The sequence below is a fragment of the Ailuropoda melanoleuca genome, chromosome 3, assembly GCF_002007445.2.
Source record: "Ailuropoda melanoleuca isolate Jingjing chromosome 3, ASM200744v2, whole genome shotgun sequence".
In the NCBI taxonomy this organism is placed as follows: domain Eukaryota; kingdom Metazoa; phylum Chordata; class Mammalia; order Carnivora; family Ursidae; genus Ailuropoda; species Ailuropoda melanoleuca.
This window is the reverse complement of record NC_048220.1, coordinates 98,418,185-98,443,906: the sequence shown is the minus strand read 5'-3', so window position 1 is coordinate 98,443,906 and position 25,722 is coordinate 98,418,185. Positions and strand designations below refer to the sequence as shown.

The window sequence follows — 25,722 nt, the reverse complement described above, 5'->3', positions numbered from 1 at the left end:
ATCCATTGAATGGCTGATGGACTGTCTTCCCCAGCCCCTCGTCTTAGCCATGACCGCCAGGAAGGCTCCGCAGTGGCTGTTCCAGCAGCCTCGATCCAAGCGTCTGCACCTAACAGAGCACGCTGCCAACTCCGCAGTCACATACGCAGCACGCGGCAGACAGAAACTTCGCTGCTTTAAAGTCACGCGAGAGTTGGAGGGGATTTGTTACTACAACATAATACAGCCCTCCGCGACGAAACAGAAGGATAGATACACTCAACAGAATGCTATTCGCCCACCAGGCTGCTGAATGGAGAGGCTCATGTGACCTGGTAAGTAGAGCCGGGGTCTCTGTGCTAGCAGGAGGTAAAAAGTGTATTACGATGTGAAACTGATGCCAAAGAAGTCTCTACTTTTATTAAAACAGTTGAGTACTTTTCCTATGGTCTATACAAACAGAGTCCTTTGGTCAGAAGTGTAAACAATGCTAAAAATGGCCAAGTTCACTACGCCATAAATGATTTCAACTTTAACTGTAATTTTATTCCTTCAAACAAAGCACCAGAAAGTTTAACATTTGAACATGCACCTTTTCCTCAGAGGATAAAAATCAGTTTTAAATCCGAGATCACTACCAGCCTACCACTAGAGGGGGCCTTCTGCCAACGACAGGGAGCCACATTCGCTACACCCAGGGAGAAATGCATCCCAGTCTAGCTTCTTTTCTCAACATAAAACTGCTGGTATCACCCAGGAAGCTTTGAAAAGCACATCCTCAGACACCCCCGAAGCCTGATTCAGTAGGTCCGAAGTGGGGTTCAGATACGTGTAACTTTCTAAAGTGTTTGTGGAGTATAGACGACACACTGTTTTCTGGGTTTCAGGTGTGCCCAGGTGACTCGACACGTTTTCTGTATGTTCCGCGGTGCTCCGCTCAAGTGGAGCTCCCATCTGTCACCACACAACGCCATTACAGCACCATCGACTACGTTCCCTGTGCTGTACCTCTCAGCCCTGTGATTTATTCATTCCCAAACCGGAAGCCTGTGCTTCCCACTCCCCTTCCCCCATTTGGCCCATCTCCCTATCTCCCCACTGTTTTGCAACCATCAGTTCTCTGAATTTATAGGTCTGATTCTGCTTTTGTTTGCTTATTCGTGTTTTGTTTTTGTTTTTTTTTTATTTCACATAAGTGAAATCATATGGCATTTATCTTTCTCAGTCTGATTTCACTTAGCATAATACCCTCTAGGTCCATCCATGAAATGTGTACTTTTTAAAAAAAAGCTCCCCAAATGTTCCTAATGCAAAGCTAGGTTTGCTTCCACTAGTGTAGATTTCAAAGAGCTGGTCATTTTCAATCAAGAAGCTTTGCCATCTGCAGGGCATTTTTGAGAGGGATCAAGAGATAGGAAACCTGGCTGGATAAAAACAAAACCTCCTAGGAACAGAATTTCAAACACTTTACAGTAATAATCATTGCAGGAACAAAACATAGTTATCTTCAAATTTAAATTTATTAAGACATTCAGCTATGTCAGTCTACATCCAAATTTGCTACTAAAAATAAAATAAAGTCACATCCCACATTAGGAATATCGAGTCTGAAAAACTTTTTGAGCCAAGCCTATTGTATAAATAAATGACTAGTTTCTTTTCATATCAAAATTCCCATAAAAAATTACATTCCCCCCTCCCCAGTTCTACCTGTAGCCATGATGAATGTAAAAATTTAAATATGACACATCCTTGTCAAAGAAAAGGTGCAAAGTCTATTAACAGCTTTAAAAGTGGCATTTGCAGAGTGTGATCATACAGTTATGTACTCATTCCCAAAGTGCAAATATTGCCATAATTTAACACTGTTTTGATTCGGTTGCAAGAATTAAACATTACACAGGATTGAAAAGTACACTTAGGGCCTTTATCAGTGCCCTAAAGCCCCTCCCACTTTGGTCTCCTACACTAACATGGACCCCAAAGTGTTCATCAGAGTTTTAGTTTACTTCACACAGCCAACACAGTATACAATATATTAACAAAAGTTCCATATACATCAAAATATTGAAGACTCCATCATAAATTTCAAGAGTCTCAGATTACATGAATGCACCCGCAAGGCCCAAGTGCCCACCCACCCCTCCCCTAAAGCACATATGAAATACGAGCACGCTTCAGTCTTGGACTACAATCAATGCTCTTACGTCTCTGATTTCATTTCAGTGCTGTACAAAACTCAATTATCACCTGACTGAGTTCCAATCAACTGAGGGAAAGGGGGGTGGTAAAAAGGGCTGGTCACTACTCATACTCTGTAATAAGAATGATCCTGTCCCATGGAAAGTGAAATGTCAGTTCCGCTTCTGCCTGCTTCTTCCCATGCTGTCCTGATGCTCTTTATCCTCCTTTCTTAAGCCCCTTTCAAGCACTCAAATCTGATTTTATTTATCCCTTACAAATCAGGGGCAGTTTCTGAAGTTGCTGAGGTTGAATTTTCTTGGCAAACCTCTACAAAATATCAGCATAGGACATATAAATACATTTTGATTAGCATACATTGTAAAATTTCTCCCACAATGTCAAGGGGATGAAAGCAAGCAGTCTCCACTTAGAGTACTTCCTGGATCAGATCCTTGGAATGTCAAGTTTCCTGCCTCATCATCTCATACATTCATTCCTCAAATCTGAGCTCGAATTTCATAGTGAGTTAACCACCTCTCCAGACTATCAAAGCGTTACTTCGGCTTCTTTTCTTCTAGGCTGACCTCAACAGGACATGCTTCATCTTTTGCACTAAAAGGATATTCCTTAGGATCACAAGTCCCTTCCTGGCTATCTGATCTAGTGTCGATGCACTCATTATTGTCCCTAGAACCCTCCTGCATCCCAGTCCCTGGAGGATGCTCTCGATCTGGAGGTTCAGTTCCTTCCTGAAGCATGTTTTGCTCGACTCCAGCAGGAGGCTGTGGAACCAGCTCAGTTCCTAACCCTGGAAGCTGGGAGGAGTTTTTGAGGTGGCAGTGGCACAGGGGGCAGGTCTCCTGGACATACAGCCACTTCTTGAGACAGCCTGCATGGAAGAAATGACTGCAAGGTGTGATCACAGCAGATTTCATGTCCTAGAACAGGAGGAAAGATATCTCAATAAATGCCTATTATCTAAAATCTTTGCTGCTAATCCCAAAAGTTCTAGTTCCAACACTTCTTTCCCACAAATTCCCCACAGAAAATTTGTAGATTTTAGAATAAAACTCATTTTAGATTACAGTGATAATCCTCCTGCCTTCAGAGACCCCTTTATACCAACAACGCAAGATCCATTGGCTAAACAGTTAAAAAAAAAGAAGTAAAAACCAAAAATGAGAAAGAAATGAACTTCTTTACTGGCTTCTGCCTTCGTTCAAAACACGAGGATCACACAACTACTGCAGTGTGAGTGCTGGGACCCCCGGCATGGCAGAGTGCACTCAGAACCTCAGAAAATCTGACGAAGACAGGACTTTCCACAGTGATGCTTCAACACAGCTCAAGAGATTATTCCATAATGAAATTACTGGCAAGGAGACAAAATCAGCCACATACACCAGGGTATTGGCAAGGAAGTGGCAATTTCATTAGGGACAATGTATGTAATGCAGTCTTCAAGATATGGTCTGTATAAGCCAGGGCTTCTCAATGTGCATCACAATCACCCAGAGTGCTTGCTAACCACGCATATGGTTCCTGCCCCCCTCCCCACCTACTGAACTGGGATATCTGAAGATGGCATTCACAAACCCATAGTTACAGCAAGCCACCCATGTAACTTTTATGCACACTCAAGTCTGATAACCACCAGATTAACAAGTGGTATTACTTTCCATTAACGTTCCTTGCAGAAGATATACTTGGGGAGGGAAGGCTGAGGACATGAGTTAATTGTTAAGAATATACATTTGGTGACTCAACCATTAATTTTGTTTAAAGTCCCCAAACAGGTGTTGTAGTTGTCACAGAAATTCCTTGCCAAGAACTGGTAACACCTGGGAGTCAACTTTCAAGCAGAAAGCCATCCAAGGAAAAGCAGCCAGCTGGGAAGTGAAGCAATTTGACTTTCATTTTCTGTGTGGTATCAGCAGGTAGTTCTAGCACCTCAAAAAAAGTGATGTGACAACAGGAAATACAAAAAGGAGACTCTTAAAATCCCAGAGATGGAATATTTAGGTATCGGCTGCTGAAGTGGATGTGCCCTGTCTTCGACGTGCTCTGTCCTGCATACGACGATGCTACCAAGCACAAAGGAAGCAGAACCAAGACAATGACCACTTCACTTGGGGGGAACCTACAATATTCCTTAGTCCCTCAGATGCAAAAATAACCTGGAAAACATTATTTTGCGAGTACCCAAAAGTATGTTCTAGTAACAATAAAAAAGTGGTAGTTGCATTTTATTCTTAGACAAAATTCTTATACTAGATAGTCTTTAACACAAATAGATGCACACCCCCATCTAAACTGTAAAGCAGCCTTGGACAAAGAACATTCCCTCATATTCACTGACACTATCTATAGTTTTATTTCACCAGCTTACACTCTTTTAAGAGCGATTTTAAAGTTTGTTGTTGCCCTTAATTTCTATCCATACTTCCAACAGTACAGTTTAGCTATAAAAGCTGCTACTTAACCATCCGCCTGCACAGGTTACTGGTGACTAAACTGTGGGCCTGTTTTTGTTGTGATATTTCCAAACTCATTTAAATACTATCTTTCAATTTTAATAGAAGGCAGATGTCAGCTATTCATAACACCCATGCCAAAGATGCCAGGAAGGCCAACTACAATGGCACATGGATTGGGTGCCTCTACCATATCCTCCCGCCCCCACTTCCAGACACACAGGCTTGTATCCACCTCAGATATCCACCAACCCACAGGTAAACACATACTCTCTCTACCTATGTTAAGTAAATGAATACTTCTTCCTGATCCTGGAAATACCAGAAGGAAAAGCATCAGAATCTTGGCACACCACTTTTCAGAAGTTGCTGACTCCTGAATGATAGTATATATTTGACAGTACATATATGTGTGTGTGTGTGTGTGTGTGGGTGTGGGTGTGTGTATGTGTGTATTTGGGAGTAAATATAAAATACACCTGACCTGTTTTTCCTTTATTTATGGGTGAGCAATGTTGAAAATAACAATCAATTAGAACTTGAGGGACTAAATTAAAAACTTAGTTCAGAAATAAAATGGAAATATTCTATATATTCTATCAGGTCTTTAATAATTTCTGAGACCTATTTTTTTTTTAACCAAGGAAATAATTCTGCCTAGAAATTTAACTGAAATTTGGTTAATATGGTTCAAGTCCCAAGGGATACACCAACAACCCACCCAAATGGATTCTTAGTGTGCGAGTTACCTGATAACAGATGGCACAAATATCGTTGTGCTTCTCCAGCTGCTCTTTTGTAGCAATGGGTAATGATTTAATCTTATTCACAGCATCCCTACGGAGAAGGAAGCTCTTCCACCCCAGCTGTGCCCGAAGCCACACATTGTAATAGGAATGGATGAAGATGATCATTGAGCCCATTACGGTCCATTCTCCAAAGATGGTCTCTGAGACACCATAGGCCACCACACAGAGGGCCACAAGAAACTCCAGAAGGCGGTAAGTGCCATTCACATAGTAGATGACATCATCCATGTTTTCCACTGGCTCTTTTCTGAATTCCTCAACCATAAATAAGACATAAATAAAAAGTGTTCCCAAAACCTGGGGGGAAAATACATGCATTTTAAAACAGAGTATGACCACGAAGAAAGGCTTTTCAGAGACTTTAAGCACTAACAACATTCCTGATACTTTAAGGATGCCGTATTTAATATCAGAGAAAACCATGGTATAATTAAAATGTGAGTGATCTCAGTAATCCAGGCATTTGATACCAAAAAGCTGTATCCTGAGACGTAACTTTCTTAAAATAATTCTGATTAGTCATCACTTTTCTGACTCACCCTTTCCTTTTTATTCCCCAGATCAGCAAAACCCATTAAAATTCTATTTAAATTCCCTAATTCTGTAGTCATACATGTTACTCAACTTTCAAAGAACTGTTACCTTTACAAGGAACAATGAATAAATCTTTGTTGCATTTTCTTTTCTTTTACTTCTTACTGTTCAGGCAGCAAAGATCCACTTTCAAGTTACAATAAGCTTATTATTTCCAGGCAATATTCTCTCTTGTGTGTATCTATGTGTGTTTTACACAAATAGGTCATATATTCATACACATCATGAAACTAAGGATATTTTCGAGTGGGTATTTAAAAAATATGCTCCAGGGGTGCCTGGGTGGTGCAGTCGTTAAGCATCTGCCTTCGGCTCAGGGCATGATCCCAGCGTTCTGGGATCGAGCCCCACATTAGGCTCCTCTGCTGGGAGCCTGCTTCTTCCTCTCCCACTCCCCCTGCTTGTCTCTCTCTCACTGGCTGTCTCTCTCACTGGCTGTCTGTGTCAAATAAATAAATAAAATCTTTAAAAAAAATGCTCCAAACAAGCTATAAAATCTTTTAATATTTTATAGTTACTTATCAATTTAAGCTTTACACGATAGCTCTATATCATTTTAAACATTTTCAAAGTTTAATTACCTTGATAAAAAAATACAGTGACATAGATAGGTGTGGTATTTTAATAACCTACCATCTAACTTATATGCTCATATCCATGTAATGTTTTTCTGATAAGTAAGCTAGGAAGTAATCACCAAAACAGGCTACTTATAATCATTTATCTCGAAAAAGTTGAATTCCTTTTATGGAAGGAAAAATTTAAAAATCAGCTATTACATAAAGTTAATTATTCCCAGGCTTACCTGAAGAGAGGTGAGAATGCTGCTAGAAATAATTATAAGCAGCCAAAAATCCATGTGGAAAAACTGGCAAATCATGTAAGCCATGTAAGCAGGGAACACTAGTAAAAATAAACAAAGGCTCACAGCACGGAAGTGTTTCCATAAACTCCTAGAAAAAGAAAAATATTCCTTTAAAGCGCCACTCACCCAGGACCACAACAATCACGTTAGCAACTGATAGGTTGTAGGCCATGCTGACATTTCCCATGCTAAGCATCCCTCTCCTTGCCAGTCACTATACTAGATTTCAGGACAAGGGTCACAGACCTGGTATTTCAAAGCTACCTGTGTCACCTTTTCTCTTCTCTCCACTCAGTCAAAATTGTCAAGCACCATCAATTTTTTTTTTTTCCCCAATAGTTAGCTTTCAGTTCCATCTTCATTCCTACCAATTTCAAAGTGACTTCAGGCTTTTGGAGCATTAAGCCTTAACAATTGTGATGTTAAGTCATGAGACATCTTCTTCCCATCCGTTGCACTGTGATGAAAATCTTCTGCTACCATGAGCGCAGTATTACCAAAAGAAATGGTTCTCCGAGAGCTATATTAATCCTCACATCTGTCAGGAATGGGGGCGGAAAAACTATGAACCACTGTGTTGTAGGACCTACTAGCTGGTCTTCCTCCCCTAGTCCCAATCTATCCTGGACACTGCTGATTAATCTTCCTAAACCTCTACTACTACCCGTAATATTGTCAATGCCTTCTCTAAACTTCCTAGCCTGGCATCTGAGCTCTTAGACTCCCAATTTTTTGGTCCAAACTTGTTAATACCTGTTCCTCACTATAAGCAAAGATGGTTAATTAACTGTACTCCCAGAAAAACACCAGCCTCTTACATCCCACTAGAAATGCCACTGTCCCAGTCTCTCTTGTTCTAAACCCTTTAGGCTAGCTCAAGCTGAACAAATCAGGTAACATGAATCCTTTCTCCAGGAATCACTGATCTTCTCAGAATTCTTAACATTGGTACCAGCCAATCATACACTAAAATTGTAGTCTTGTTTCAATGATATAGATATTTATATGTTGTATGCCTGAGCATTTTTATTTAGAGTTATCTAAATAATATGTACACACACATAAAAATGTCTTATCACCCAAATTTAAACTCCTTGAAAAAAACAATCCTTCTTCACATAGCTCAGCTTTTAAAGCTCAAAGGCTTGTTTGAAATGCGAAATAAAACTTGAAAATGTATTTCTGCTTGATATTTTTCAAATTATTTTCCATCTATTACTACTTAAAAAAAAAAAAAACCTATCTATCTACCCAAATGCAAAGCCCTATGATAAAAGCAGGACAAAAGTTATCATGATTATCTCATGGGGGAACACTATATATATATATATAAGTATATATATAACTTCATATATATATATATAGTTTAATGTATACATATACTTTATATATAGCTTAGTGTGTGTATATATTATCTATCTACTTTTTACATATAATACTACTATGCTTTTGAGACACCCAACAGATCAAGAGACTTCTTAGACTTAGATTTCAGTTTCTGATCCCACTTGAACCCCACCTGTCAAGGGTGGAATACATACACAGAAGGAGTCCCAGAGATATGGCAAAAGGAGAAGGAACACAATTTTTTTCTTTTGTGTATCTCTTCATACATCAAAATATTCTAACAAATCATTCCTTTAAATACACCTAATTTAAAATAGATTGTATATCAAGTTCTAAAAGATAAACAAAAACCTTCCCCAACAAGTGCCTTAAGTAGAACTTCGAAAAATCTTTCTGTACAATAGGAAAAAAGTGATTTCCACCCCCTGTAAGTTTACTTATAGTTACTTTATACACCCAATTTACAAACAAAGATAGAGGGCTGCCACAAAGGATTAAAAAAAAAAAGATATTAGATATTTCCATTTCCTGGGTAAATAAAAGCCAAAGGTGGAGTAACTTTTTAACACCATGATCACAAATCTAGAAAGAAATCAGTGTGAACCCAAAACAAATTTCCTCTTAAAACATAAAACTCAATTACAATCTATGTAAACTCAGTATCAAGACTTAAAATTATTAATGATCTTATAAAACATGTACATTTATTCATTTAATCATTGAGGAAATGCACATTTCAACCCAAAATTGTTTAGAGCTCATGGCTACAAAAAAATTAATCTGTTTTAATTTAAAATCATTATCTGTGATCTCAAATCCATGCAGTCTCAAGGAGACCAAAAAAGTGGCAGAAATCACCCTTTCTATATTTAACTATAATAATATAGGTGAGGAAGAAAAATAACCACACACAAAGTTAAATGCTAGACTGTATGGGACTTTCTAAAATTAGTAATTCAGAGAAGAATTATTATTATGGTAAAAATTAAAGCTAGGTACTTTGGAACTGTTTTACAGCTTTTCTTGCAAACATTTTCTACCTTCAAAGTTATGGGACAAACATAAACTTGTCAGTAGTTCTGATTTGAGATTCAAAACATAAAAAGTTTTATTTTTTTAAAGAAAGGCAGGCAGGAATTACTCTAACAACAGTTATACTTTATTAGATGTTAAATTATAAATCACTTTCTTTAATAGGGTAATTTGCCTTAAAGCTTGAAATTTCAAAATCAAGCTATGATCCATTTATATAAAATAGGTATATATTTATGTTATAGAAACAAGTGTATATTTTTATATACATACAGAGAAGCATAAACCCCATTATATGCCAAGAGTTATAATCTAATTTTGGCATAAATGTGTATACACACACACCAATATATATACACAAGCACGGGTGTGTATATTATATACACAACTATATATATTCCTATTTAAGCAGTGAAAATTTAATAAAAATCTAATTTAAAATTAAATCTAAAATGAATAGCAGAAAACGACACTGAAATCCTATCCCATTAATAGGCTAAGCACTATAAAATTTTTAAAAAATTTACATTCACCCCAATCCATTTTTTTCAGAAGTTTGTCACTTGAAAATCTATGTAATTTGAGTAAGTAGACCATTATCCTAAAATTCCTTGTTAAAAACTGAAATAAAATTTATAGATAAAGGCAACAATTATCTCTATAGCTAAAACTGAGACACCTTAGTAAGTTAAACACTGGAAATTACCTCTAGTCCAAGCAACTCCAAAACATGTGAGGCTTTTCTCCCCCTAATAATTATTTCTTCAATGAAAGAGAGAAGCAGTGTTATAAGAACTATCGACAGTATCTCTTAATTACTTCTCTAATTTGAGAATTAAGATACTTTTCATTTCTTTTCTCAATTCCCAGTACTCTGAATTAGTCATAATCCTTGATTCAGGATACACTGTCACCATTGGTCTGTGGGTGCCCCTCTTTTGACTGAGCTAGTAATCTAACTCCTATCTTAAATACTGTAACAAGCCTTTACGAACCCGTCTCCCCATACAAAAGTGAGGACCCGGACAATAACCCACATTTAACAATACAGCAGGCCTGCCTATTCCACGTCCTGCTTCCCTATACCCATTGAAAGCGTTAACTTGAATCTGTGTTCTTTACTCTCTTGCTTGCTTTCCCTTTTATAGTTTTATTAATCTGTACGTATTCTTTAAGAGTCTATTTTAAATTTTTTTGTTTTTAACATAAAAATAACATTCTATACTGTCATCTTTTGGAATTTACTTTTTAACTTTATAATACTATGAATCATGCATATTGTCTTCTGTGTCACTGTATTTCTAACATTCCACGGTGACTATTATCACATTTACTCACCCACTTTCCTGTTCGATGGTCATTTGGGTTGTTCCCAGATTTTTGCTGCTGTGAACTGTGCTATGAACATTCTTGATTACATCACTTTATACTCCCACCAGAAACCAGGGATACCATGTCATCTAGACCTTCTTCCACTCTAGATAATCAGCTGACTTTCCTTTCTCTCTCCCTTCTTCCTTCCTTTATTCCTTGCCAATCCCACAGGTTTAAAACAGTACCTCAGTGTGGTACTGACATACACTTCTTTTACCACTAAAGACGCTGAACTTCTCTTCATATTCATGTGTCTCCTCTTTCACTAAAAGCCTAAAGATAAAAATGTATTTCATCCATTTCTATTGCTCATTTGAGCTGTTTGTATATGATACCAATTCTTGGGCAAGTGAAATACTATGAATATCTTCTCCCAGTTTATCAAGTTAACTTTAGGTCTAAAAAGTTATTAACTGTAATTGTGAGATTTATCACTCTTTCCTTTCATAATCACAGTCATTCTTAGTCTCGCTCTTCCATACCAGTTCTGTCAGTTTAAGAAACTGTTTCCTACTTCAAAGTCCAAAATATATTAGCCTATGTGAGTTTTAATTTTTTGTTTTTGACATTTTAGGTCTCTAACATTCCAGAGTTGATCCTTTGTTTATAGTGTGAGATAGGAACCCATTCCATCCTTTTCCAAATAGAAACCATTTTTTCCAGCAACATTACAGAAAAGTACCACCTGTCCCCACTCATTGGACATGCCACCCCTGTCATATACCAAAGTCCAACATATATGGGTCTGTTTAGGGGCTCTCTGTTCCACTGCTCAAGCTGTCTATACTCCACCCAATATATTACAAATCTGCATAGTTCCTCCTACTATGAGTGAAATAAAAGTGTATCTTTCTCAAGTTGTCTGTCTGATTTCAATACAGGGATTATACTCGCCTCACAGAATGAGTTGGGCAGTATTCTTTTCATTGTCTCGAAGTGTGTGTGTTTCAAATAGGGATAATCTATTCCTTCAAAGTCTGGAACTTGCCTGTAATACCATCTGGGTCGAGATGTTTGCCATTTGCTTCCACTACTTTAACAGCTACAGAACTATCCAAGTTCTTAAATTCTTCTTGAGTCAGTTTAATAAGTTATATTTTTCTCATACTCTTCCATTTCATTTGTTTTAAAAAGTACTGGCATACAGTTGTTGGTAGTACTCTCTTACTTACCGCAGGCCATGGTAGGAGAGAAGAACCTAACCCTAACTATCCCTTTTTCATCCTTTCAAAGCCAAGAGCACCTCTCGGCCTTCGGCGAATGCTACAGCAGACACCAGCAAGAACACTGACATAGATGCAAAATAACCACCCCACACCCACACACAGGACTTCTCAGTTTTGCTCCTTTCCTTCTAAATTTCCTATTTGACCTTGGAGGAAAAAGCCAGTAATGAGGCCACTTCAACATCCTCGTGGGAATCAGAACTGATTTATTGGTTCTTACAGCAGTGGAATTATATATTTCTTTCTTTTTTCTAATACTTTCTATAGTACTATATTAGTCTTATCAGTATATGCTAAATTAATTTGTATAAGTAATACTACTAAATGATACTGCCAGAAATGACAAAATAGTGTTGTACTTAGGTCAAAAACAACCCATTTAAATGGCTACTTAACTGAGTTCACCACTGAGTTCAACATCTTAAATGCTTCTATTGAGATACCTTAAACCTCGAAACCAAATCTCAAATAACTGTAATTAATTAAAATGATTATCTGAAACAAATCAAAGTGGTCTGAACTTATTTAAATAGATTCTTGCAGATCATTCTACCATTTGAGAAAAATTTCAGAATGTTCAGCAATGTGGGATATGGGGATAAAAAGATAAATCTGATGAATTGTAACTAAAATGTTAATTTGGAATGTTTTAAAAATCTGCTGTCAAAATTCTATCTCCCAAAAGATTGCCTGTTCCCTTACTCATAAAACTTTACTGAAGAAGCAATAAATTCAGGTATTTCAAAAGTCACCAGAAGGTCAAGAGATGCTGGAAAGAAACAGTGACACTGAATTTTTAGTAATTCTTTATAGAATGCCCTTGTATAAACTACAGTAAGTTTAATTCTATCTTAAAGAGCTAAATAATAACTTGACTTCTATTCCTTAAGAGAACGTCTGTAATATGGCATGAACATGAATGCAGCTATTAATTTCGCCTGGTTCCATAAGATGTCAACAATTCCCATTAAAACCTCAATAAGTTGCAACTGTCTAAAGGCCATCAGATGAGGCCATTATTCCATAAATGCCTATCTTTATGACTGCCTGAGAGCCTTTGTTTCTCTCTCCTTCACATGATTTTTCTCCATTCTCTCAATGCTTTCTCTGCTTTAGGATTACACAGAATAAAATTATATTTTTTACTGTATTTCCTGGACTAAATCTGATGCTCTCCATTCTTCATTTTAAAACTGAACAAATATAAAAGGTATTAATTAACTTTCTCTGAAGGAAAAGCTGACTTGTAATTACATGGCCTTTGATGTGATTTCTAACTATAAGAATCTGAGAGGAAAAAAACAGAGAAGTCAAACATATAGAAAAAATAAAAAGGTAAACTTGTTACCTTAAGCTAATACCAATTATTCATCCATTTTCTGTCTCCAAACATTATCTAAATCCTCAGACAACATACTCATATAAAGAATATTACATTCTTTTCGGAAGTTTCTTACTTGTCTCTAGATGCTCCCAGCGCCAAAACAATAGGATCTGCAATCTCTAACATAGACTGTAGAATAGAAGCGACGACAATGAAAAGGATAATACTGAGCAGGAATGCCCGGTGAACGACCTGCAGCTCTATCAGACCAGTCTGCACTGCCAGGATTAACAGCGTGACTCCTTCCGTCATGCCCCTAAATTAAGCACATGTTTTCAGAAAAATAAACAATCAGAATCTCATCTCATTGCAAGAGAAAATAGCCCAAAGACTTACACTATTGTTACATATTGGTGATCTAGTCTGACTTAGACAAAAAACCTGATCAGAATATTAACTTATATAGAACATCGATGTAATAGTAATAGTCACAATACACCATTTTATGTGTGCAAAACGTTAACAGCTATTATTATTTTAGCACACAATGAGGAGATAAAAAGCAACTTCCACGATAAATAAAAGTGTTCTAACCAGGCTTTGCTAATGAGCCAGATACTCTACCATTCTTAGATAGCCACTGAATCACACATATTTTAACATGAGATATATTTTGATTATAAAAAATAAAATCATAGGTGAATGTCTTCATAATCTTGGAGTAGGAAAGGTCTCTTTAAGCAGACCGTAAGAACTAGAAGACACACATAAACTTTTTTGAAATTCAGTTTCTATATGGAAAATATATACAAAATCCTGAGATCTTTTTCATCTTATTGACTTGATTTATAAAGAACTCTCACAAATAAATGAACGAAGGATAAGTCCAGTTTTCAAAACCACAAATGAGCAAATATTTCAAAGTTTGATGACCCAACCACTGACAAGAAATTTTGAGAAAAATGGGGACACTAATGTTGAGATAAAACAGATAAAACCTTTCTGGAGAAAAACTTGCTAATAAATTTAAAAATGTATATACCCTTCAACTCAATAACCTTGTAATAATTTACTCTATGGATGCGCTACAAAAAATTTAAATGTAAGAGAAAATATAGTGAATAATAGAATATGTTATGTGATATCACTGGGATAGAATTGGCAAAATCCAGACTCTGAAAAATTAAACAGGACAATCTGGTGTCTTCAACAAATAAAATTTTTAGAAAGGGAAAAAAATATAGACACAGCAGGGACCTAAATATTAAAAGAGACTTAAAAAATATTAACCAATTGTAATATGGGCCTTATATGGATATGAAGTTGAGCAAACAAAATGTTAAAAAAAAAAAAAAAAGTCAGGGAAATATGAACACCAACTGGAATTTGATGTGAAGGAATTCTCTTACTGGGAATGAATGTGCTATTGTAGCTACGCTTTTTCAAATGAGACTGAAATATTTATGGATAAAATGGAATTTGCACCAAACAAATGCAGCTGGAGATTATGGAGGGGACAAAGTAAGTGGAGTAGACAGGGACATTCATGACAGAAGACTGGCTATATTACTGGAGATGGGTGACAGGTATATGGAGGTTCATTTTACTATTCTTCCAACTGTGTTAATTTGAAAGTTTCCTAATTAAGAGTTAAAAAAAAAAAAAGGAGACATATACAAGGATACCATTTTTTAATAGCAAAAAAGGAAAAAAAGAAACACATCCATATTTTGGAATACTATGCCTTTATCAAAAAAAGAGTGAGGATGTCTTTGTGTTGACATAAAAAAACATCTAAAATATATTTAAGTGAAAAACTAAGGTGCAGAACCATGTACAGTATCTGGAAATGAAACAAAAACATCAGTAGCAAAAAAATACATATGCGTACTTTTCCCTGTAAGAAACTTTAACCATTATAAGCTGTTACCTTCAAGGAGAGGAAATGGCAAGCAGGGGGAGGAAGCGTTGTCACTTCCCATTTCATATTTTCTGAATGGTATGAATTTTGTGAACTTACACATGAATTATTTTTCTTTCTTGCCCTCCTCCCTCTTTTGCCATTATAAAGGTGTTAGCTGGGACTAGCAGGAAGATTATAAAGCATAGTTTTTTTTTTTTCCTCTTCTATCATAAAAAAAAATAATGTACACCAAAAAAAAGTTTCCTCCAATTTACAAGGTATGCACCATCTACTGATTCTGAAACATTCCATAAAGATTTAAAGATTTTTTTTTTAAGATTTTATTTATTTATGTGACAGAGAGATAGCCAGCGAGAGCAGTAACACAAGCAGGGGGAGTGGGAGAGGAAGAAGCAGGCTCCCAGCGGAGGAGCCCGATGTGGGACTCAATCCCAGAACGCCAGGATCACACCCTGAGCCGAACGCAGACGCTTTACGACTGCGCCACCCAGGCGCCCCATAAAGATTTTGAGATTATATAAATTTATATAAATGAAACCATTAAAAATTCCTATATTAACAGAAATTGGGTTTCCCGATATCTGATCTTAGTGATTTAATAACCAGATTAACTACTCAGCATTCTCATTAATGCACCCTTTGAAACTTCAATCAGTATCAAAATTATGTCCACACACAAAAAATTTTTAAGTATCAAATACAGAAATTTGATTTTAACAGGGCTACACTTAAACTTCAAATGGGAAAAAGCAAGCTATTAAAAATCTCTGGGTGGCTCAGCTGGTTAAGTGTCCAACTCTTGATTTCAGCTCATGACTCATCTTGGGGTTGTGAAACTGAGGCCCATGTCAGGCTCTATGCAGGGTGTGGGGCGTGTTTATGATTCTCTCTCTCCCTCTGCCCCTCCCCACCCCCCCAAAATCTCTTAAATCTAAGAAAGTGTCCAATAAATACTGATATGTACACAGTAAAAATCCATCTTTTACATATGGAAATTCAGTTATATTTTCATAGTATTTTAAATCCAAATAGTTGCAACCATTCAAAAAAATAAAATCTCAAAATTCCATTTCCTCTGAAATTCATCATTACTTCTTCAAGTTATATATAATATAAGTCTAGAGATATCCATAGTCAAGAACTTACCGATTCATGGCAGGATCATTCATGAAAGCTCGGTAACCCTGCAAGTAAAACTTGCAGAGTGTCAGAACACCCAAGGCAACAAAGGAAACCGTGAAGACCAAACCCAAAAGCGAATAAGGAGTGCTGCAGCATTCAGCAATACTAGAAAAAGGGGGGTGGGAAAATATTGACAGATAAAAATTTTCCATTTGAAATAAAACCATCTTAAGCCTTCAAATAACCACCAACCTTGATCTGATTCTCATCAATTAAAACACCCCAAACCAAAATTTGGGGTAAAAAAATCACCTAACCACTGCAATAATAATTTAAATCCATTCTTCTATTATCCTAATCTGCATTTTTAAAATCTCTTTAGCAAATATTCAGTACATAGCACCATATCTGAAATGTCTTCTCTATTTTTATTTATCTATCACCTCTTTCAAAAGCAGTAAGGACTTAAATTTTCTTCAAGCCCTAAGAAACATATAATTAACATGCTGATAGTATTCAAAAAAGACTCGTATAGTTGCCCACAGGTCCTTCTGAAAAATGTTGGCTGCACAAATTGTTCATAGTCCAATTTGTGCTAATATGATTACTTGTCAAAACTCCTTATTTGGGGGCGCCTGGGTGGCATAGCAGTTAAGCGTCTGCCTTCGGCTCAGGGCGTGATCCCGGCGTTACGGGATCGAGCCCCACATCAGGCTCCTCTGCTATGAGCCTGCTTCTTCCTCTCCCACTCCCCCTGCTTGTGTTCCCTCTCTCGCTGGCTGTCTCTGTCAAANAAAAAAAAAAAAAAAAAAAATTTTTAAAAAAAAAAAAAAAAAAACCTCCTTATTTGGCCAAACTATTATCAGGGAAGGCCCATACTGACTTTGCAGTCCTCAAGTCCTCTTAATACAACAGTATTTTCCATATTATTGATACTTTAAATTTTAATTTAATTTAGGTTTACACGATTGTATATTTTCTGGGTTATTTCAAAAGCATATCCAAGAATACAGCCAAAGACCATTTAAAAATAATTTTAGTATCAATTTTTAACATGAAAGTTTGCTACGAATACCACTTACAAGAACTGGAAGACCTCACACTAAATTAAAGATTGTAAATACTTTGACATTTTATGGAAATACATTCGATACTTTCACTGAACATATTAGATACTTATTAACAAGTATCTTACAAACATATGTAATATTATGTACTAATAATTTGGATTTAGCATTTAAACAGCATTTAACAAATGTTCAGAGAAGTTTTAAAATTCCAGTTAAGAATTTCATTTGTACCCATGAGGAATTCATTCAGGCAAATCAACACCTACCCTTACTATGTAGCTCTGTGCTTCTACTACATAGTTACCCTTTCTATACAACTAATTGCTTATAAGTTTTTAAGCGAAAACATCTACTTTTCCACAGACCAATGTACGGTATGATGAGAAAAAAATGTCTGGTTTTCTTTTAGGAGTCAAAATATCTATGAGTCATGGTGGTTGATAGCTGAAAGAATGACTGTATGGCATTCTTACAAATCTAATTTCTGAAATGTGACATTTTCTCAGAGAGATCCTTATACAGGATGTTTAAACAAATTGTCTAGTAACTAAACAGTGATAATCATGGCTAAAAATATACTAAAAATTTTACTTCGTTCTCACTGGAAAAGTCTGAAAATTTAATGTGATCCATACTATTTCTCTATTCTTGTCTCCAGATTTAAAGAAATCTTTTACATCCAAGCAGTATGATTTAATTACATTTTCAAGAGGATATTTTTCAAAAGAGAACATACTTAAGAAAGCAAAAGGTTTCAACCTAAACTTTGAGGAAGTGAAAGAATTTGGAAATTTTATAAAACTTTTCTTCCTCTCTCTCTTCAGTGAGATGTTTTATTGAATTTTAGTTTCTATTTTCTGGCTGCAAAAGGAAACCTTTTGTTTGCATGTGCTTTTTTAGTTGGTTCGTGTAGTCAGGGTATGCTGATAAACTTGCAATCTTCCTTTTGTAAATAAGTTGTTCTTTGGCAAGGCAACACACCAATGTAACCTGGCACTTTAAAGGAGCATCAGGGACAACGAACAATGCTTACAGAGAAAGAAATTAATAAAAGAGCCATATGGAAACTTCTCTGTTAAAAACCAAATTTAAACATTCCTATTTTGAGAAAGGGTAATCCATCCCATGTCTAAAAAGGAACAGAGAGAAAAATCATTTTGGCAAGACACCTAAACATCATCTAAAAATCTCAGTATTACTTTCCTACTTTGTAAGTAAGTCCAAATTCATTCATGGCTTACTGACTTGTTAAGCCTATTACACTACGCTACACTTGATCTGATTGTGCTTTTTAATGGCTAATAATCTGGTTTAAAACATGGCCAATCCCAGTCCCACACTTAGGTTATTATCCTAACCAAAGGATTCTCTTTCTCTTTAAATTGAATTACTTTTTGGATCACTTTAAAATTCTTCATAAAACTTCCATACTATTTACATTAAAAAACAATAGCAGTGAAACTTCACTAATAATGAACTGGCTATTAAAACGTATTTGGTATCAATTTATTGCATGCTTATAGAAGCTACTTATCAACTCAAAGTGTTATTTTTAGAAAATACAAAATCTGACTCAGTGCCAGTAAGTTTATTCTGCTTATTTACTAAAATATGTACTACCCTCTGACATTTTTACTGATATTTAACACTGTGTAACATTTTCCCTACACCCCTTACAACCTGTTCCCTGCATAGTGCTCTGTCATTTGGTTGGCCGAGAAACAATGGCTCTATTAACTAAAACTCAACACTTCTGTCTGCTTATATGTACTCTCCTGAAGGACAGAGTTTCATTCTTGCCTTTATGTGCCAGGGAATAAAGATAGATAGCCACGTGCTAGATTCTGAGGACTTGAGATTCACACTCAAGAGTAGAAAAATGACAAATGTGGATGTAGCATAAGCTCACAACAAAGATACTTTAGCAGAAAAAGGACTCTGATGACTTAAGACTTTTTTTAAAAAACTAAATCTTAAAAACCAAGTCTCAGAATTCCTTTGGGGCAAACAGCAAAGTGTGATATACTCACTTCTCCAATTATTTGACTATATCTGAATAATGAAGCAAAACATGAAAAATAACAGGGCATTAGCTGCAAGAGTTAAGTCATAGGGTTTGAACTCAGATGGGCTCTGACATCACCAAGGCTTCTTTCAGCAGTGTCACCTTAGGCAAGGTACTCTCGGTACAGTCTCCCCAGCTATTAAAATGGTAAATGAAATAAAGGCACCTATCTCTCAGGGTTGCTGTCAAGATTAAGTCTGAAGAAAAGTGTTTAGCAATGTGGTTGGCACATATTAAATACTCAGTAATTGATAATTATTTTTAGTAATATGTTTTATTTACCAAACCAGTAATTTAACTCGGAATTTAAAAAAACTTTTTAAAATTTGCTATGTACCTTTCCACAAATCATTTGCTACAGCCAATATACCATTATTACCTTAGCACCTCCCTGCACTGCCAGACCTAGGCATCCACCAAATGAAAACCTATCTTAATTAAATATGGGGTACCCTAACATAACTGGAGATTTGCAAAACTTGCTATTCCTAGATCAAAGTCTTCTCTTCCTAAGGTTACGTACAGTACCATACGTCCTTATTAATTACCTTGTCAGGAAAAGGAAAAGCAGCCTCTCACGTGATGCAGGCTGATCTCGAGTACTGAAATAGGAGTAAATCTGAAGAGCAAATAAGACGAGCCAGAAAACCATGAAAAGTACAGGGACTACGAGCTGATTCCACAGGGACATTCCCAAAGCTAGAAGGCCATACACCTCTACAACCTGAATAAGGAAATGAAAAAGGAAAACATCTATCACTTCAATAAACACTTTAAACACAAAAGAGTTTAAAGTACTTAAGGAGAAAAATTAAATTGCTTTTCTTTCACTAAGATTGTTCCAACTAAATTCCTTTAAAGTTAGCTCTGTACATACAGTTAGTACGTTTTCTAAAATTCACTGATTTTGCATTAACACTTGACACACACTCATCAAATGACAACCATAAACTCCCCTTACAGTTCAAAACGAAGTCACTTTCAGAGTAAAACTACATCAAAGGTAGGTTGAGCAGACTTTGTAAACTTACTCATCTCTAAATCAAAATGATCAGGACTACCATAAATGATGCAATAGTGCATGAATGGCTAGAAAAAGGGGCAAGGTAAAAGGAAGAATTTTTCCAGGTTTATTCAGGAAATGTCATAGGGGAGAAACAGTTTGATAGAAGACAGAATAAACACTGGAGTTTACTCTACTGGAGAGCACAGGTAGTTAGCCAGTCTCTTCCCCCAGACAGATCAATTCCCCTTGCTCCTCCTGTGTATTTATCAAGCAACATTTCTCAATTTATTTTACTTGCTTAGTGCATTAACACCAGGAAAAAAGGTTCAACTATAAAAAGTTTATTAATCTACTAATCAGTAAATTAGCTTTCCAGTTTGTAAAACAATCTCTTACGAGATTGATTAGGAGGAATCAATTCTCATAATCTGATTCAGCCTAACAAGCACACATGTAACCAAGTTTCTGGAGTTACTATGACAGGGACCAGACCCTGGTAACACAATAGTGTTCTGCAAGGCAGGCTACAAACTCTAACCTATACAGCAAATCATCTTTGCTAGAACTCTCAATGTGATACCAGATTGTTTCAATAAAATACAAATATTCTGAATTAAAATACACTGACTTCAAGTTTTTCTGATTTCTAATTAACATCTATCTCTAGGTAGATGTAGATCTTTTAAGTTAAAATGCAAGGACTTGCAGGTTATTCTAAATTTGTTTTCTCTAAAATCCAGTCAAGATTAACTTCTATTTTTTCCCTATGAGAAAATATTGAAAGCAAAAGCAACTAGCTTTTTCAAGCTAAAACTAGCTACAAAACTATTATTAGCAGCAAATTGATCATTAAGAGGTACAGAGTACTTTTCCTCCTTTCCATTCAAGGAACAGATGCCTAAAAAGCCTGATAGTTTCCATTTCTTACCTATCCAAGTCTTTCCAAGTTGTGGATTTCATAACCTAGAATTTATTTTCAACTACGATATTTACTGATGCATGAATCTTAAAGCAACCAAGAAGGTAAACAGTACATTGAGAAATGAGGGCTCTCTCCTTATGGTGATTAAATAAACAGTAACCAATTAACGTTTACTGATTGTCTTCTGTTTCCCACAAACTAGGGTAGCTCCACAAGATTGAATTCAAAGAAAAAATACATATTTCAGTTATGTACTCTGAATGTAACTATACTCTGAATGTAACTATAACCCTTCCTCATGAAAAAGCTCTTCATTGAATATGAAAATAATTTCCTCTTTGAAAATTGCCCAACTAAATCATTACATAAGATGAACAAAGGCGGCAGAATCAGCCTAAAGCCAAGAGTTTAGGGAAATTTTTCTAGGAAATCTGCCCCTGGGGCTATAACAACAACAACAACAAAAAAAGCCCACTTGACTTAGTAGTTTTAGTTTAGTCAAAGAGCCTCCTGTACCTTAAGGTCATATACACACAGTCAAAAGGTAGAAAAGAACATCCATTTTAGCACTCTCTTTTTATATCAATGTCAGTTTTAATATCTATTTTATATACTGAAACTTATCAATCAAGTCAAATGGAAATATTTAAATATCTATTGTTTCTACCTGGAAATAATCTGTTTTAGAGCAAAGGCTAAAAAAAGTAGGATGGGCAGAAGCATGTCATATTGGCAAAATCAGTATACCTAAACAAAATCCATCATATGACAGCCCAGAACTACTTAACTTCTCAGTTTACGTAAGTTGGCAAATACAAGGAAAAAAACCGTAGTCGCAGTAGGACTTCAATCAGAAGAGAAGTCCAGATTTTACCTGTAATAGTTAACACAGACTGAATACTGTCTGCCGCACTGAACTCATTTAAACCTCACAGCAACCCTACAAGTTAAGTACTGTTATTATTAGCTCCATTTTACGGATAAGCCAACTTAAGTGACTAGCCACTATCCCCAGGTTACAGAGCTAGTAAACAGTAGAGCCAGAGTAAAAAACCCAGACCCTCCGCTTCCACAGAATCCCACTTCACTGCCTCTCTGCAGAACACTTCATCATAAAGAATCGCAGAGGCTCCTCATTAGGTTGAAAATAGTTGCTACTTAGAAACTGTCCAACAGGGGGATGAATGTTACCACGACCACGACTGTGAAATGAACTAAATCTTTAATAGAACTAATTTTTATGTAGAATTTTATCTACCTGTGTGTGACTGTCAGTCTTACCTGAACCAATTCTCTGTATGCAGACTTAGCGAGGTTATAAGGTACTAAAAGATTAGACCCAAGAAAGTAGAGAACTTCCAATCCAGTAAAAATCATAGCAAATTTGTTGATGATAACAATTGTCTCCAGAGGGACAAGGCAGAGTCGTGCCAGCAGGGGAAGCATGTGAGCTGAAAAGAGCCAAATCTGCTTCGTTTTCATGACACAGGAGCATAAAGTACACACCACCAACTGACCTAAAATGGGGAGGAGAACGCATTTAAGATTGGTATCCACAAAATAAAAACAAAAGACACTGCCAATAAAGATGATGGCACAGCTTTTGAAGAAGTCTAATTAAGATGTCTTAGATAATAATTTAAACCAAATTTTTACCTCATCTGACCATAATTACATATTCACATGTTCTGTCAATTTTGAGCACCGATTCCCTAGGTACTGATCTGAAAAAGGCAGCACAAATATCCACTGGTCTTCATCACATTTCGGATGACATATATAATACAGAAAAAGGTTTTCTTAATTTCTAATTCAATATTACAGTTATTCAGTTACTACTCTTTATATACAGCTCTTACAAAGGTCCTCAATATTTAACTGTTCTGGTCTATGGGTGAAAGCATAAAATTGCAGAGATATAGTTACTCCCCTAAGACCATGTTGCAACAAAATTCGTTCTAAGATTTTCAAGCTTTAATTGCTTTTACAGGACCATGCAAGCCTTCTTTCCAAATGACTCAAAAATGAAAGTTAACACTAAAAAATTTAAGCAACATATTCTTCCCAGAGGATTATGTATACTCATTATAGAAAAGTTAGAAAATACAGAGAAATAAGGGGGGAAAAAACTCAATCTCTTATAATCCTATAATACCTTTGGTCCATTAAAGGAAGCACTGCATAGAGAGCCTTCACATTGTATCTGAAACCTAGTTAAGTGCTCAAAAACAATTAGGTATTCAGGGGCACCTGGGTGGCACAGGCAGCTGAGCATTTGACCCTTGGTTTCAGATCAGGCCATGATCTCAGGTTTGTGAGATCCAGCCCCCGCATCTGGCTCCACGCTCAGTGAAGAGTTGGCTTGAAATTGGCTCTCCCTCTGCCCTCCCCGCTCATTTAAATTTGCTCACACACATGCTCTCTCTCTCTCAAATAATCTTTTCTAAAAATTAGGTATTCATACTGTTACCCTTTTCATAATTATTTTATGAGTGTGAATATACACAAATGTCTTCTAGGAGATTATAGCGTACATACTTTTTTACAATCAGTTTTTCTCAGTTAATACATAGAGTGCATGTGTCTCTCTCTATACCAGAAAGTATATATACATGGTTGTTTTTAGTTGTATGGTATATTACACTGAATGCATATGACACAGTTCTAACATATGGCTGTTTTCAAATAATAATTATAAAATATTTTATTATGAATAAGCCTATATGTGTATGACATCCTTGTACAAACTGCTTGGAACACATTTCCCAATATCTTCTTAGACTAAATTCTTAAAAGTAGAATTACAGAATCAAAGAAATACTTCAGGCTTCTGACACATACTATCAGACTGCCCTATGGAAACAAAACACCCAGTACATGGCACCCATTTTCCCACTGATTGCCAGCAATAAAAATAATTTAAGGAAGGGTAGGGCAAGGAATATTTCCTAAACTTTTTAAAATTTGCATTTGTTGATTACTAATTACAAATAAGTATACAAAAATAATCTGCAATTATTTGTTCACATTCTTTGGCCATTTCTACTGGAGAATGTAGCCTTCTGGAATTCTTTGATCAAGATACGAATTTCCTTTGTCTTATGATTATATTTTCCCAATGTGTCATTTGACTATTTTAATAATTTTTTTCTCTTATAGTATAGGATATTTTACTATAAATGGTCAAACCTATCAATCTTTTCCTTGATGGTTTCTACCTTTGGTGTCATGGTTAAATCATATAGGTCCCCCTACTCAAGACATACAAGTAATCACCTAAATTTTCTTTTAGTATTCTTTACTTTAAAAATTAATACATTTGAGTAGCACCTGGGTGGTTCAGTCGGTTAAGCATCCGATTCTTGATTTTTTTTAATTTAATTTTATTATATTATGTTAATCACCATACAGTACATCCCCAGATTCCGATGTAAAGTTTTGATGCTTCATTAGTTGCGTATAACACCCAGTGCACCATGCAATACGTGCCCTCCTTACTACCCATCACCAGTCTATCCCATTCCCCCACCCCCCCCCCCCTGAAGTCTTCAGTTTGTTTCTCATAGTCCATAGTCTCTCATGTTTCATTCCCCCTTCTGATTACCCCCCTTTTCTTTATCCCTTTCTTCCCCTACCGATCATCCTAGTTCTTATGTTCCATAGATGAGAGAAATCATATGATAATTGTCTTTCTCTGCTTGACTTATTTCACTTAGCATTATCTCCTCCAGTGCCGTCCATGTTGCAGCAAATGTTGAGAATTCGTTCTTTCTGATAGCTGAGTAATATTCCATTGTATATATGGACCACAGCTTCTTAATCCAGTCATCTGTTGAAGGGCATCTCGGCTCCTTCCATGATTTGGCTATTGTGGACAATGCAGCTATGAACATTGGGGTGCATATGGCCCTTCTCTTTACTACGTCTGTATCTTTGGGGTAAACACCCAGTAGTGCAATGGCTGGGTCATAGGGTAGTTCAATTTTTAACTTTTTAAGGGACCTCCACACTGTTTTCCAGAGTGGCTGTACCAACTTGCATTCCCACCAACAATGTAGGAGGGATCCCCTTTCTCCACATCCTCTCCAACAATTGTTGTTTCTTGCCTTGTCTATCTTTGCCATTCTAACTGGCGTAAGGTGGTATCTCAGTGTGGTTTTGATTTGAATTTCCCTGATGGCTAATGATTTTGAACATTTTTTCATGTGTCTGTTAGCCATTTGTATGTCTTCATTGGAAAAGTGTCTGTTCATATCTTCTGCCCATTTTATGATTTGTTTATTTGTTTCTCGTGTATTGAGTTTGAGAAGTTCTTTGTAGATCTTGGATACCAGTCCTTTATCTGTGGTGTCCTTTGCAAATATATTCTCCCATTCCGTGGGCTGTCTCTTAGTTTTTTTGACTG

General features: G+C 36.2%; 1 protein-coding gene across 3 annotated transcripts in view; it reads right to left on the bottom strand.

Moving 5' to 3' along the window:
• Positions 1–1,479: 1,479 nt before the first annotated feature.
• Positions 1,480–25,722, bottom strand: part of RNF145 (ring finger protein 145) — a 60,829-nt gene continuing 36,586 nt past the window's right edge. For all 3 annotated transcript variants that reach the window (XM_011219357.3, XM_011219365.1, XM_019794921.2), the window contains 7 exons: positions 22,599–22,834; positions 19,938–20,113; positions 16,279–16,419; positions 13,342–13,524; positions 6,846–6,993; positions 5,387–5,743; positions 1,480–3,101 (listed from right to left, as the gene is read on the bottom strand). In XM_011219357.3, the coding sequence (XP_011217659.1) occupies positions 2,718–3,101; positions 5,387–5,743; positions 6,846–6,993; positions 13,342–13,524; positions 16,279–16,419; positions 19,938–20,113; positions 22,599–22,834 (1,625 nt within the window). In that variant the 3' untranslated portion in view covers positions 1,480–2,717. The remainder of the gene's footprint in view (positions 3,102–5,386; positions 5,744–6,845; positions 6,994–13,341; positions 13,525–16,278; positions 16,420–19,937; positions 20,114–22,598; positions 22,835–25,722) is intronic.